Source organism: Mangifera indica, chromosome 4 (assembly GCF_011075055.1).
Source record: "Mangifera indica cultivar Alphonso chromosome 4, CATAS_Mindica_2.1, whole genome shotgun sequence".
Classification (NCBI taxonomy): domain Eukaryota; kingdom Viridiplantae; phylum Streptophyta; class Magnoliopsida; order Sapindales; family Anacardiaceae; genus Mangifera; species Mangifera indica.
The window spans coordinates 15,494,238-15,509,582 of record NC_058140.1 but is presented as its reverse complement, the minus strand read 5'-3'; the positions used below and the strand labels follow the sequence as shown (position 1 = coordinate 15,509,582).

The following is a 15,345-nucleotide window of genomic DNA, read 5'->3' as shown; positions in this document are numbered from 1 at the left end:
ATTTATTAAGTATTTAATCGTATAATAATATATATAAATATATATTTATTTATATATTTAAAATATATACGTATAATATTACAACATGTCTAGTGATGATTTGGATTAGGGTTTATTAATAGATTGGAAAGATAAACCATTTTTGTTTTTTTTCTTAATTTCTTTGAATCAATTGTCTATTTAATTTTAAAATATAAAATTATTTCGATGTTAACCTTAAATAGATAGTTGATTATATCATTAAATTAGAAGTTTAAAAGGGTTTATATTTAAGAGTAATCGATAAATTATAATATATTATTTATATATCTAAATTATATATAAAAACGTAACGATATAACTCAGGGGTTTTCTTTTTTAAAGAAAATAATTCTACTCTCGGGAAAAAAACAAATAAATTTTATATTTGTATGAAATTGCCCGTTCAAAGTATACTCTTATGATGGGATTTGACGGAGCCTATAATTAAATTTCTTGTCATTCCAGTCAAGCAATGAGATATTATTTATATTTACAAACATTTTCCTTTTTTGTGTGCTCTAATTTTTTTTGTTTTTAAATTTAGAGATGATGTGTCTGGATTTACGTGCAAGGAGAGATTGGGCAGTTCATAAAAGGGAAAAGACTATTTTGCATTCAAGATTTAGTGAAAAGTTATCGATTAATTTTTAAAAATTTAAAAATTTATTAAAATTAATTTTTTAATATAAAAATTTAATCATTATTTTTTTGATTTTTTTCTCATCTTTTTTTAGTGATTTTTTGACATAAAAATTATCCAAAATCTAATTAAGATAGTCAAACAATATCTTAACAGTCTGTGCTTCATCTTACCACTTCAGCATCTTAGACAACGACACACATGTCTGGATTTGAAGATGATATATCTGGATTTACGTGCAAGGAGGGGTAGGCAGGGTAATTTACAAAAAAGATAATACGAAGTAAAGAAAGTGATGGGGGCAGAAAAGGAGTAAAAAGTAAAGCAGGGGAAACATTTTGTTGAAACAAAAGAATCATTAACTGCCGCAGTAGATTTCTGCAATTACAATACAAGCTTTGAATGGTGGGAAATCAAAGTGTCAGACTGCAAAAATTAAACCAAACAGTTTCAGATTTTCAGTCTGCCAAATTAACCCAACACAAATAAAGAAACTTGACCAGATATGAACTTTCAAATTTCTAATCTTATTCTAAATTCATAAACTTTACCAGTAAAAAAAAAAAATTCATAAACCAAATGTTAGCGAGCGATCATTGGTTTCAATTTTGTCTTCTTTAGTCAATTACTTATTGCTAATCTTTATTTTAATACATTAATATCAAATAAAATTATATATTTTATTAATTTATTTATGGCCAAAGAATTATTTTTTATGTTAGTTTTAATATATCCTTAAAGTTATATAGTAGAATTTGAAAAATTCAAAATTTTATTTATAACCAAATTGTTATTAAAATTTTTTATTAAAGATAAAAGTAAAATTGTCATTTTATTAAAAATATTAAAAAATATATAAAATTTATTATATTTTCTCTTTTAAATTTTAAAAACTAATAATTTCACTACTCTATAAAGTTGTTTAATTTAAAAAAATCATATTTTCTCTCCAAATTTTTTCTTCAATCTTCTAGCACTATCTTCGATGACGACGACCTCTCATTTTCATCTCAACCGTTGGCAAGTATAGGGGGAGCAATTTGGAGCAAATTTCTTTGTCAATGAAAATATTTGGAGATCTTTTCATCGTCAAATCTTGTGTATACCGACCAATAGTTTAGGATGAAGAAGGAAAGTCGTTGACATAAAAAATAATGGCTAGAGGAGAAAAGAAAAAAATCCTAAGATTTTAGGGAAAGGGAGAAATATGAATTTTCAAAATTAGAGAACTTTAAATAAGGATAAAATGTTAGTTTTTAAAATTTAAAAAAAATATAATAAATTTTATATTTTTTAATATTATTAATAAATAATAATTTTATTTATCTTTAATAAAAAAAATTTAACCCTAATTAATTTATGAATAGAATTTTAAATTTATCAAACTCTTGATATATAATTTTAGGCAGCCATTTGGCCCTTATTTATTTGCAGACTAAGTACTACTCTTCACAATTAAGAAGACAAGGATTTATGTGGGTGTACGGTGGCCTATAGAGTCGTGTTAGAGCCAAGTTGGTATGTTTTAACCATACGTGCATGGCACGTGCTCCTAAGTTGGTTGTTGTTCTGTGTTTGAATATTTTACGGCGGGAAAGCAATTAAATACCGAAAGGTTAAAAGGAAAATTTTTAACTCTGTGAAGTAAAGACACGTGCTCTGGTGGTGCGTGAGTCTTCGGACAAAAATTACAAGGAGTCAGTCAATGAATGACTGGTTCTAGTTCTGGACCACCTGACAAGTCTCCTCAATTCTCATTCATCTCGTGACCTAATAATTTATTTATTTTAATAAAATTATGAGTTTTTTCAATATTTTATAAATTAAAATAATTCATTTAAAAATTATGAACTTCATTTTTTTTTTTTTTAAAGAAAATTTTCAATCCTTTTAAAAATGTGAAATGAAATTTGCAAAATCCGAAAGATTTTCTAATTTAATATAAACTAAATAAGAAGGCTCAACTACTAGCCAACTGGGCTTTTAACATTTATGGGCCTTTTCTCGTATTAAGTTGTCAGCCCGAAGAAGAGTTGGATCTGTTCTCGCAAGATAGGCCACTGGCTAATAATTTTTGGGTCTTAATGAATATTTTTACAGGAAAAAAAAATAAAGGGTAATGAATTTGATTTTTTAAGTGAATTTAGTTCTTAAAGCCCAAACTTTTAAAAATTTTGAAAGCCCAGAAAAGATCAAAAGCAACTGCCTTTTCAAAAGAAATTGTAAAAATAAAAACGATGAAATTTAAAAATAAAATAGAATTCAATAAAATTAAAAAACTAAAAAATATTTATTTCTTTAAAAGGGATCATTTAAATCTTTTATTTGTATTTTTAACTATTTATTTTGTAAAACGGATAATTTAAATTGGCTAATTACCTCTTTACCCTTACATATCCTAGTGATAAAATTTTTTATTATCCCTTACTTGAACAATTTATAACTTTTATCCTCTCGTTAGAAAAGTCTAAAAAGTTTTTACCAAATAGATTATGGGTCATTAATACTTTACCATTAATTCAAATTATCCAATCATATAATAATATATTTATATGTGTATTTATTTTTATATTAAAAATATATACATAAAGTTTTATTAATTTTGAAAATGAGCAAATGTTGTTGGATACGATTTTTTTTATTTCTAAAATGTAATTAAATAATTAAATATAATTTCTAAAATGTATTTACACAAAAAATAAAATTGATCTGATGACAATCACTACACAGTTAATGAGGTGTTGGACTCAAGTTTCATCAAGTGTAATTTTTTTTTTTCTCGTAATATAAAATTATATGAAAAAAAAATTGACTAGGTAATATGTCAATTGAACCATGAACTGACTCCTAATAAATCAAAAGTAATATTATATATATCTATTTTAAATATATTAATGATACATATTTATATATGTTATTTTATCATCAGATATTATTTTATTATTAATTTAAAATTATCTAATTTTATAATAATATATGTCAAATATATATTAATTTATATATTTAAAATAAATATATATAATTTTATTAATAAATTAAAGATATTCTCTCGATCCTTTATTGAACGTAAGATTTTCCTAAAACTAAACTTTACTATTTTTTTTTTTTTAATAAAGATCACATGGTAAGCTTGTTCTATAACGAGTGGCATGTTGAACAAAGCTTTCGAAGGTGTCTGTTTAGTGTTAAGCCACGTACATGTAATTCCAAGACTGGTCTCTCTGGAAATGGCTGTAAAATTCTGACAAACATTATATATCATTCTAAAACCCTAGTATGAAAGATCTTTAACAGATGTATATAATAGTTTCCTAAAGATCTCATGCCAAATCCATACATGGTGATGGTGCTTTTCCATATTTTACATAAAAAACATATAATATATAAAAAATAAAGAGAATTGATAAAAAGATTTGAAGGATATTAATTTTTTTCACTCAACCACTTGTTTTGATGAGAGAGGAAAACACTTACATTATATTCTTTTTAGTTTCGTTATTTGTTATAATTTTTATTATAATTTATAATGGGTAATTGTAACTCTCAGTGTCACACATTTTTATTATAAAATATCACATCGTTATACTATAAAGAATCATATTTTTTTATTATAAAGAATAAATAGTTTTACATTATAAAAAATTATATTTTTACGTTATTCAATAAAATTAATGTATTAAAAATTATACCAAAGATAAATAAATATAATTATACTTAATAAAAAAAATTTAATGTCATATAAATCATAAATATAAGTTATAAATCTCATAAATTTATGATTTATAGATGTAAATTTTTTCTATTTAAAGTTTTTATATTGGGGATGAATAAAGAGATTCTAACTTATACTTTGTCATCATTCTTCACGTCGTTATGTATACTTTATCCTTAAAAAAAATAGTTTGACTATGTATATTAACACTAACTTGAAAATGATTCTTGACCTACTATTTATTTTAATTTTCGTAATCTTGTGAATGTGACAGTGATAGAGAATAAAACTTTGCACATATTTACTTAATTTAATATGCTTAATATTATTTTTACATCCACGTGGATACTTTGTAGTATTTTTATATCATTATAAATTTTGTTAATAATCATGAGAAATTATTCCCTAATTAAAATTTAAGATAAGTGTTAAGGAAGGAGCACGAGAAAAATGCACAATAAATCCATTTTAGAAGTTCCAAATTCATAAATATAATAATAATTTCTAGGTTAAATGATTATTTACCCACCTAAGATTTGATGAAATGACAAATTTCAACATTTTAAATTTAAAAAAAAAGTTAAAATTTTCATAATATTATTCATAATTTAGTTTAGTAAAGGTGTTCTTGTAACTTATTTTAAACCTTATTACACTTTTATAATATTATTTTGAATGAGATTTTGACACTTAATCGATAATGCCACTATATATAATTCTTATGTTTATTATTATAAAATTATTTATAAAATGGGTTTACCACCAAATTTCATCAATTACAAAATATTATATATGCCCTATAACAATAAAAATTCTTCTAAATATATCAAAGCCCTTTTTATAAAATTATCACATACCTATTTTTAATATACAAATATATATATATTTATACATATTATTATATGATTGACTAATTTTAAATTAATGATAAAAATAATACTCAATCATATGATAATATATATAAGAATATATCTATTTATGTATTTAAAAGAGATATACAGAAAATTACTCTTTCGTATTAGATGATATCACAGGAAAAATAAATCATAAAGCCAAAATTTTATTTAATAAGCTATCTAATGAAACTTTACTAAAAGAGAGAAGTTGGGATAAGTATAAATAAACCCAATTTCACCTTATATGTGTAACCAAGTGATTGCATGCATTTGCCTTTGCCTTTTTTATTCTAAAGTTTTTTTTGTGTCTCATAAAAAATAAAGAAAAGATTCAATTAATTATAGAAGGAAAAAATGGAGAGAGAAAAAAGTGGCGAAGTCCCCAACGGCAACCAGCTAACGTAGAAGAAAAAGAGAATCTGAATCGTCACAATTCCATTCTTTTTCAATACTTAATCCATTGTATGATCTCCCTTCTCTTATTTCTTCGGCTCTTTCGTTCTCTTTTTCTCTTCGCCTTTCTCCTTTTTATTCTCTCAATTCAATGATTCCTCCATTATAATTTTCCTTTTCTTGTTCCCCAAAACCTCCTTTATTCTCTGCGTCTTTCTCACGTACACCCACCACTGTTTTCACTTATATATTCATTCATCTCTTCTTTTTAGAACTCCTTCCTTTCATTTTCCCTCCAAATATTCACAAGTTTAGTGGGGGAGTTTGTCACGGGCTCAGGTTGGGAGCCGTTTTGCAAGAAAATTAGGTTCAGCCTTATGGAGTTTGATTATCGAGAACTCGTCAAGGCCACTGAAAGTTTCTCCTGTTCATCCCTCCTCGGCAAAGGTAGCCATGGATGTGTTTATAAAGCCGTTCTTCACGACGATCACCACCGTCTTCCCAATGTTGTCGCCATTAAACGAGCTTCGTTTAATGGCCGTGAAGTTTTTCTCGAAAACTCCAAGAAACTTAACAATGAAATTCAGGTTTTATCTTCTCTAAGTGATCATGAAAACCTTAATGTAGTTAACTATTTGGGAACCAGTTCTGATTGCGAAAATCAAAACAAGCTTTTGGTTATGGAGTTTTTGCCTAATGCCTCGCTTTATAATTTGTTACACAACTCTTCTTCTTCTGGTTCGCCACCGCCGTCGTGGCCTAAACGTGTAGAAATTGCCATCCAAATCGCCAAGGCCATCCATTTTCTTCATGAAGTTGCCAATCCGGTGATTATCCACAGAGATATAAAGTCTTCCAACATTTTACTCGACGCTAATTGGATCCCAAAGCTCGTCGATTTCGGGCTCGCTGTTGATGCGTCATCGATAACTTCACAGCCCGTTCAGCCTGCGGGAACAATCGGGTACCTTGATCCCTGCTACACTTCACCAAATAAATTAAGCAGAAAGACTGACATGTTCAGTTTTGGGGTAGTTTTGTTAGAGATTATAAGTTGCCGGAAGGCCATTGACGTGTCGAAACAGCCAGCGTCGATCGTCGAGTGGGCGACGGCATTGATCAAAGAGAAGCGGGCCATGGAGATTTGTGATACGAGCGTTTCTCTGCCGAGTTACATGGAGGGCACGATCAAGCACATGTTAAACTTGGCGGCGCGTTGTGTGTCGTTGGAGGAAGACAACCGCCCCGAAATCGGAGAGGTTTTCATGGTGGAGACGTGTTTTGTTGAACGAGTTAGAACGATTCCCATCTGGATGAGCTTGTGGGGTAGCGTGATGAGGATGAGAAGAAGGCAAAGGAGATCAGATTTTCCATCAAAGAAACAGCTTTGTGATCGTGATAACGATAATGGTGATAATATTTGCAGTGATATTTCCAGAGGGAAGATGATTTTGAGAGAGATTTTGGCTGATATATCTCTCAAGTGAGTTGAGTTAATCTTTTGACTCGATTTTGTTACACCTATGCAGCTGAGTGAATGATAAACTCGAGCGAGTCAACGTTTGATGGCTAGCTATCTTTACACCCATGTAAATTTACTTATGTAAATATAGGTTTAATTATCCTTATTTTTTAGAATTGCCTTTTTTCGTATCAAGTTAAGAAAGTCTAATGTTGCCGGTAATTTTAAACTTATGGGTTTCTATGTCAAGTTTGAAATATTGAGGGTTCAGAAATTATTTTCTTTGTCTAAATGCGCGCTGGGAATATAAAAATGAGCTGCAGAGCATGCGACAAAGAGAGAAGATTCCGAAAACTTGGTGGGGGAGAGAATATAAGAAAGCTTTTGTCAGACGGCCTGTCATTCTGTGTTCATTACTTTATTAATCAATCAGTGATTAAAATTTTTCCCATTTAAGACACGGCCCAAAAGATTTTTTCTTGGTCAAAAGACTTATTCTCATCAACTGTCACTTGATACCGAGAATCCACCACATAAATTTTCGTTTATAAGATGTTAAAATTAATTAGTTTTAAAAATAAAATTATTATTTAATAATAATAATATATTAAAAATAATAAAATTTATTTATTTTTTATGAATTTAAAATTTTAATTTTTTTATAAATTAAATTTTAAAAATTTATATTTTTCTTTCTTTTATTAGGTTTTTATTTTTCAAAGCTTTTTCCTTTTTGTAGTTGAACTTCTCCAATATTTTCGTTTTTAACAAAGATAAATAGGTTATATAAGCATTTATAAAATGTATTTTAATAGATATTATTAGCAAGATAAAGGTGACGTTAGTTAGATTGACAGAGGGCAAGAACTGTAAAAGAGACGATGAGTTTTCTGGTTTGACATGGTACTGCAATATGCTTGTGGAAGACTTTATCAGATCAACTAGGCCATTTACAGGTCTCACTCACTACAAGGGATACCCCATATCACTAAATAAAGTCATCACGATAGTCACAATTCATAAAAATGAATGATAACTAAACATGTGATAAATGTTCATTTGCCCCTCAGCTGGCACACCCACCCCCCCGCCTAATAATTAGCTCTCTGATTCATTTAACAATGAGCAATAATTAAGCATTTGATAAATATTAATTTACACCCTGTATGGATATAAGAGTTAATAAAATATTTTTTTAATATTTAAATTTTTATTATATTTGTCAAACTTTGATTTATTTGATGTAATAGTTATCTAGTCATTATATTCTGAATTTATTTATTCAATAAATACGAACGAAATCTTCGGTCATAACAAAAAAAAGATTACATATTATATGCACCCCGCTTGTCAACGGTGGTTTTCACGTTTAATTAGAGACAAATCATTAAGAAAAAATTATATCATTTCCTGTTAAAATCATTATTTCAACCAATCAATTGATTAATGAATAAACCAAAAATAAATTTTTTATAGTTTAAGAACTAATTTTATTTTAAAAATTATTTAATATACTAATTAAAATTACAATTTTTTTATCATAAATCACAAACTTTTTACCAACAAAAAAATATATTATTTTCATATAAAAATAAATAATTTTTATACATAAATCATATTCTAATATAACTAATAAATAATTTTCATCATTTAACAAACAAATTTCTAGTTAATTTATATTTTGTTTTAGTTAAATTTTAGATAAAATTTTGCATGAAAAAGTGCGCAAGAGGATAAAATTTTCAGGGTAAAATTAAAACATGTTTTAATTTGAGATATTGTCTACATCTGTATAATCTATAAAATGTTATTTAATATAATTTAATTCCAATAAAATAAAATTATTTTAATTAAGTCTAACAAATTTTTTATCATAAAACTTTAAATTTAGAATAATATTATAAATATATATTTTTATATTATTTAATATAATATATTATTATATAATTAAATATTATATTATTTTTAATTTAAAATTATTAAATTATATAACATAATATTATTTATATATTAAATTATATAAATATAATTTTAATATTAAATTTAAGATATTAAAATACATCAACTGTTTGGATTTATTTTAATTAAAAAAATACATAAATGAATATGCAAATTATCGAAAGCTTAAAACCATTTAGGGAAATTATAAAATTATAAATTCGTAATGCTGCGGAACTAATACCGAACAGTCGCGTAATAGTTGAACAGCTTCTCTCTGAGCTCGACATGAACAGTTTCGCTTAAAAGTCTCTAAGCTTTTTTTCTTTCCAAATTCTCTCTTTCTTCAAACCCTAATTCCAAACCCTACTCTAAAGAAATCTACGTCTTTAATTCAAGAAACTAATAAAATTGCAGAGCAATGGACGCTCAATACACTCACAGTTTCTTCGAACGACGCCCCATTCTCAAATCCAAAGCTCCCGCTGTTAAATGGTATAAAGAATGGTAAGTTTCACCCTTGCCATCTCTTTATTCTTGCCAATTTCACTTTTTGTTTCTGGGTTTCCTTCATTATTGTTGTGTATTTATGATCCTTATAGTGTTGCATTACTTAAAAGAATTTTTTTTTGGTTTAATTTTATGAAACTATGGAATTTCCGGTGAATTTCGCCACTGCACATCTCTTTATTCTGGAAAATTTTGGCCTTTTGTATCTGGGTTTTGCTCTCCGTTGTTGTATTGTTATGATCCTATAAGTGTTGCATTACTTTAAAGGGATGTTTTTGCTTAGATTTATGAAAAATATTGGATTTAATTCCTGCCTTCCTTCTTCATTAGGGCGAATTTTCGGTTTCTGTGTCTGGACTTCGTTCACTATTGTATAATTAAAGCCCTTTTAGTGTTACATGGTTACCGAAGGAATGTTTTTTATCAGATTTTATGAAAAAAAAAAAAAGATTGATTTTTTTTTTGGTGAATTCCCACTGTCCTTTTTTTGGTTCTTTCTAAAATTTCACTTTTTGTTTGGGGGTTTCGTTCCTGATTTTAAATAAGTGTTGTGCTTAATTATTTCACTTGTGTTTATTTTCACGAAATTTTCAAAATTAAAGGTCAAACTTTTTATATAATATTTTGAAAAATGTTGACTTTGTAGGGTGCCCCAAGATGTTGTGGCCACTGGTGGGAAGTGCCAGCTTTATAGATGGGTAAATGGTAAGTGATTACACTTGCTTTGATTCTTTATGCTCGAAGTTGAAAATACAAATGAATTTTTAAGCATAAAATATGTTAAAGTATTTGAATTTTGTATTTTGCAAATTAAGATGTAAGGAAAACTCAAGCTTGTGGATTCTCAATAGGCTAATTCAGCTTGGAGTTTTAGATATTGAAATATGTTTCTTTATGTTTAGGATGTGCCAGGAACTGAAAATTTTGAGAATCAGATTCATAATGGAGACAAAGATATTTATTTATATGAATGTTCCAATAAAAAAAAAGCACATATATTTACTGGATCAAAAACTGTGTTTTAATTCATCTTTAACTCTCCATAATGGTTTTCCATACTTGAAGAATAATTTTCTATCCATTCATATTCCTTTCTGCTCTCTTCTTTGGATGTTTTGCAACTTTGCAACATGTGATAAGGTAAAGTTCTCTGTTTATGGTACCAATTTAAACTTTTTCCAATGGTTGGCTACCTGTAAAATTTGTTTTCTCAAACTGCAGTGAGGCCCTAACATCGTTTTTAATAGCTAGTCAATAGGATGGTTTGCACAATTCTATTGTGACTGCTTATGTATTTTCTATTACTTTCTAAGTTCTAGAATTTTGTTGCTGTTTGTTCTTTTCTTTGAGTGTTATGCACCATCTGACCTGTTCAATTGTTGAATTATAAATTAATCATTCTATGCTTAGTCGTCTAATTTTTTTATTTTTATGAGAATTTGTGGCTGCATGTGGAGGAGGTGTAAGAGGGTGAGCTCATGAAGGGTCATTTGTGATAGTTTTTCTCATAGAGATCTGTAATTTGATTTTTTTCGTAATTATTTCCCCCTTTTTCCTTGTGTTTAGAGAACACTTTAAGGGCCTTGAAAGAGAAGGCAAAGGATCCAGAGGCTCCAGAGCCAGAACCAGAACCTACAACTGAAGTTCTATTCCTTTGCAGCTATGAAGGCTGTGGCAAGACCTTCATTGATGCTGGTGCATTGAGAAAGCATTCACACATCCATGGGGAGAGACAATATATTTGTCACTATGAGAATTGTGGAAAGGTAAAACTTCTAACGTTGTTCCTTTGGGTTTTATTGTTACTCGCACGATTATGTTAAAGACAGATGTGAGTGACATTGATATTCTGTCAAACATGAAACTATAAAAAATCTAGACTTGAAGACACTTACATGTTTGTGCATTTATATTATTTTTAAACTATGTTCATGGATTTTTTTTCCTGGTCTATGTAATTTGCAAAAAAAAAAAAAAAAAATCTTTGCATTTAGTGTTAGAATTATAATGTTAGTTCATCGTTCCATGTTGATTTGATCTGATGCTATATAGTATAGACGTGTTATTATGGATGCATGATGTTTAGGACATCTCTCTATCTTTTCCTGGTCTCTAGGATTAGACAAACCTGCTGTGATAGTTTGAAGAAATCAGGCTTCAGTTTGATTACCTAGTAGCCACTGAGAGTAAATACATTTTTTTAATTGATTTCATGTATCTATTGAAAAACCATGTGAGTACCACTAGCTATTGAATATAAAGGTTCTCCCTACTTCATACTAGCTATTGAAAAAACATTTGTTTCTATTTCATAGTCAAGAAATTAAGTTGTCCTGATCTCGACTGCACTGAGCCAGAATACTGGCCATGTTGCAAACTATTTGTCATGTTGCAACTATTTTTTTTTTTTTCCAGAAATGAAAGGCTCCCGCCTGGTAGCCAATCCACGCATAAACAATTGCCAATTAAACGTTCATAATTATAAGTGAGAAATCAGGGGACTTTTGGTTGGAATTGAGCCCAATGGATCTGCACTCTGTTTATACACATCGCAATATGTTATGGCAAATGTTGTGCCTCATGTTTCATCACTACATTCAATTTGTTTTTCTTCCTGAATATTATTTATTAATAACCTTCTTTAAGGTCTTATGTAAAAGTGTCTGAAAGTAGTTTTTGCTTATACTGCAGAAATTTTTGGATAGTTCAAAATTGAAAAGACACTTTCTCATTCATACAGGAGAAAGAGACTTTGTTTGCCCTCATGAAGGTTGTGGTAAGGTGATCAGTCTAACCAGTTCTCGCAATTTTTATCATATTTTCCCTAAGCCTGTTCTTATTTTCTCTTGGTTCTGTTATGTAAGAACATGTTAGTTCCAGAAGATATGAAAAAATGATGCTTTTTGTGGCCTGAATCATTTCTTGCGATGCCATTATATAAATTTTTTTCTCTCTGTTCTGTGTTTGGGCAAAAAATTACTCAAAGCATGTTCACATTTTGGTCTTCGAATTTAGAAAATTGTTCTGTTTTGTTGGTGTTGACCTTCTTTAATGATATTTTGTTATATATTCTTGTTGCAAATGCAGAAATTATAAAATTTATGTACTGAATTGAGAGGCATCATTAAGGTTCAAAGGGACCTGAATGCATTTGATTGAGAATGAACAGTGAGAATCTAGTTGGCAAATGATAGGGTGATTTAATTGAATCTTGTATACAAGATTCATGCTTTTGTTTTGCATTTTTTATGCATCAGACCTGACGCTCAAATTACCTTCTTTTTTTTTTTTCCAGATATTCTTTTCAATGTTTGAGCATGTTAGTGTGCTTGTTTACGAGCTTACACTCTGTGTTATAACTTAGGAAAATTTGGTATTGCAGGCATTCTCCTTGGATTTCAACCTGAGGTCACACATGAAAACACATTCACAAGAAAATTATCATATCTGTCCATACCCAGATTGTGGAAAGAGATATGCTCATGAATACAAGTTAAAGAATCACATTTCATCTCACCATGAAAAGGTCTGCAGTACTAAATCTGTTAGTTTCTCTATATATTTTTTTTCTGGTTTGTGAATTTCTATTTTGAAATACAAGTTAATTTTTTTCTTGGAAAATCATATAATTCTATCATAATATATATGAGTTATTGATATTTAGTTAGAACTTTGATGGGAACAACTAGAAAATATCAGTCATTTCTTAGAAGAATTTTTTGCCACCTTATCTCTTGTAGGTTGTAGATGTCCTACAGTAGAGTATATAAATTCTAGGGGAATTCAATTCATTGCACAGTAATTGTTCCATACTGGAATTTCTACATGTAATAGGTTGATGTATTCACCAGAAGTCACAGAAGAAATTGTGTGTTGTCATTTGTTGATTTCTGGAATATTATCCTGCTCATTGTGCTGGATTGTCTTCATTATAAACCTGATTGTGTATTGACTCGGCATGAATCTGATATACGGATTGAATTATGTTAGGGCCGACACAATTGGTGTTTTACTGTGAATCCTCTCCTTTATAGACAGTGTTAATGAATGTAAAGAGCACTTGTGTATATTGTTTTAACTGAGCTGTTAGATCTGATTCCTAGTTGCACCTTTATTTGGCAGAATGGGGCAGTGGATGCCCCGAAATATGCTACACCTCCTGAGAGGATAACAAAAACTCCCAAGATTTCTGCGGCAGTTTATGGCTCTGCATCATCTGACCGCCCTTACGCTTGTCCTTATGAAGGGTGTGAGAAGGCTTACATCCATGAATACAAGCTTAAACTCCATTTAAAGAGAGAGCATCCTGGCCATGCATTGGATGAGAATGCTGCGCATAATGCTGATAATGAAATGGATGAAGCTAGTGATCAAGATGCCTATACTGGAAAGCGTGGGAGCAGCAAAGCTCAGAAACAAAGCCGGGCAAAACCAAACCTGAAGATGCCTCCTTCGAAGATCACACGGCGCAAAGGTTCAAGTCCATCTCCTGCAACTTTGAGTGTTGTGAGAAAGTCATGGCCTATTAAAGAAGAAACTTTTGAGGAAGAAGATAGTGAAGAAACCGAAGAAGACCGTGATAATGTTGAGGATGGCTATAGATACGGCCAAACTAATGAAGATGACGATGAGGAGACTGAAGAGGAAGATTGAAGATATTTTCCTGCACCTTGGCAAAGTAGTTCTGTATGTAACTCTGATAAACAAATTATCCCTAGTCTTTTCTTTTTAGCTTTTTATCAGTAGTCCAAGTCACCTACCCATTTTCTGATTGAATACAAGTAAACCTCTAAGCTCTAATAATATTGTAATGTATTATTCTTTCTCCATGTCTCTGATGGGGTTATATTTACCTCATTTATTTCATATTAATTAAAGATGGAAACAAAAGTTGTCTATTTACAGGCATGGCTATATTATTCAAAACTTAATGGTGCTAGATTACTTCAGTTACAACAAAGAGCAGAAAGAAACAGCCAAAGAAAAACAAAAACAAAAACAAATGAACAAAACCACAAAAAGCTAACCCTCTGAGAGCCGTTTAATCTTCTTCTACATCCTGATGACTCTGCTCTTTAGTAACCACACAGCTTCCCTCCGTGCGGCGTCTGTTGTTACAGAGCCAAACTTTAAAGATCTTCCGGCTGATTCCCACTTCGTCACAAAACTGTTCAACTTCTTCATCATGCTTCTGCGGCCTCCATCCTAACTTATTTGCAAATCTCTTCATTTTATCCTTCTGTTCAGGGTTAAGCTTTGTCCACTTCGTCTTCTTCTTCAGCTTCATTTTCTTTTCTCTATTGAACCCACCACCAGTAAGTTCATTATGAAGCGCTGGAAGCGAATAATGTGGGTTGTTTAGCATCTCTTTTCTATGGAAGCTACGGTGGCAACCGCAGGCGGCGCAGAGAAAAGCATCACTAGTTCCATCTATGCCGGCTCTGAGAAATTCTCCACAGCAATCAGTTGCGTAGCAGCCCATAGCGGCTGCATGGTTGCGTCTACATTCGCTGTAACTTGCTCCTGCTGGCTCAGCCCATTGGACGCCATGATTGGGTTGAGGCATGCTGATAAAATTATGATCATTTTTAGCTCCTGCCACGAAAGAGAGCGAGAGATTGAAATGGGGTGTTTTAGAGATGTTAAATTGTGTTTAGGGAGTGAAAAGGCTCCTTAATTTGTGTTGAAGTGCTGAGAGAGTCGCCATTTGGAATTGGGTGTGAAGTATAATGTTCACATATGAAAATTAAAACTAAAAATATCAATAATTTCT

At 29.9% G+C, this 15,345-nt stretch overlaps 3 protein-coding genes across 3 annotated transcripts; 2 read left to right on the top strand and 1 right to left on the bottom strand.

Annotated features, from left to right (window-relative positions):
- Positions 1-5,662: 5,662 nt before the first annotated feature.
- Positions 5,663-7,297, top strand: LOC123213583 (serine/threonine-protein kinase-like protein At5g23170). The gene has a single exon (XM_044633055.1). It carries the CDS (start codon positions 6,040-6,042, stop codon positions 7,147-7,149), a length of 1,110 nt encoding a protein of 369 aa, XP_044488990.1. The 5' UTR covers positions 5,663-6,039; the 3' UTR covers positions 7,150-7,297.
- A 1,999-nt stretch (positions 7,298-9,296) lies between these two features.
- On the top strand, positions 9,297-14,401 carry LOC123212681 (zinc finger transcription factor YY1). The gene is made up of 6 exons (XM_044631815.1): positions 9,297-9,569; positions 10,219-10,277; positions 11,139-11,338; positions 12,264-12,353; positions 12,955-13,098; positions 13,695-14,401. Exons 1-6 carry the CDS (start codon positions 9,484-9,486, stop codon positions 14,223-14,225), a joined length of 1,110 nt encoding a protein of 369 aa, XP_044487750.1. The 5' UTR covers positions 9,297-9,483; the 3' UTR covers positions 14,226-14,401.
- A 43-nt stretch (positions 14,402-14,444) lies between these two features.
- Positions 14,445-15,222, bottom strand: LOC123212682 (zinc-finger homeodomain protein 1-like). Its single transcript, XM_044631816.1, has one exon. It carries the CDS (start codon positions 15,136-15,138, stop codon positions 14,614-14,616), a length of 525 nt encoding a protein of 174 aa, XP_044487751.1. The 5' UTR covers positions 15,139-15,222; the 3' UTR covers positions 14,445-14,613.
- Between the last annotated feature and the right edge of the window lie 123 nt (positions 15,223-15,345).

Coding starts and splice junctions, on each gene's coding strand:
- LOC123213583 (XM_044633055.1), top strand. CDS start 6,040: ATGGAGTTTGATTATCGAGAACTCGTCAAGGCCACTGAAAGTTTCTCC.
- LOC123212681 (XM_044631815.1), top strand. CDS start 9,484: ATGGACGCTCAATACACTCACAGTTTCTTCGAACGACGCCCCATTCTC. Junction 11,339..12,263: donor ACTATGAGAATTGTGGAAAG/GTAAAACTTCTA, acceptor CTTATACTGCAG/AAATTTTTGGATAGTTCAAA. Junction 12,354..12,954: donor CTCATGAAGGTTGTGGTAAG/GTGATCAGTCTA, acceptor TTGGTATTGCAG/GCATTCTCCTTGGATTTCAA.
- LOC123212682 (XM_044631816.1), bottom strand. CDS start 15,138: ATGCCTCAACCCAATCATGGCGTCCAATGGGCTGAGCCAGCAGGAGCA.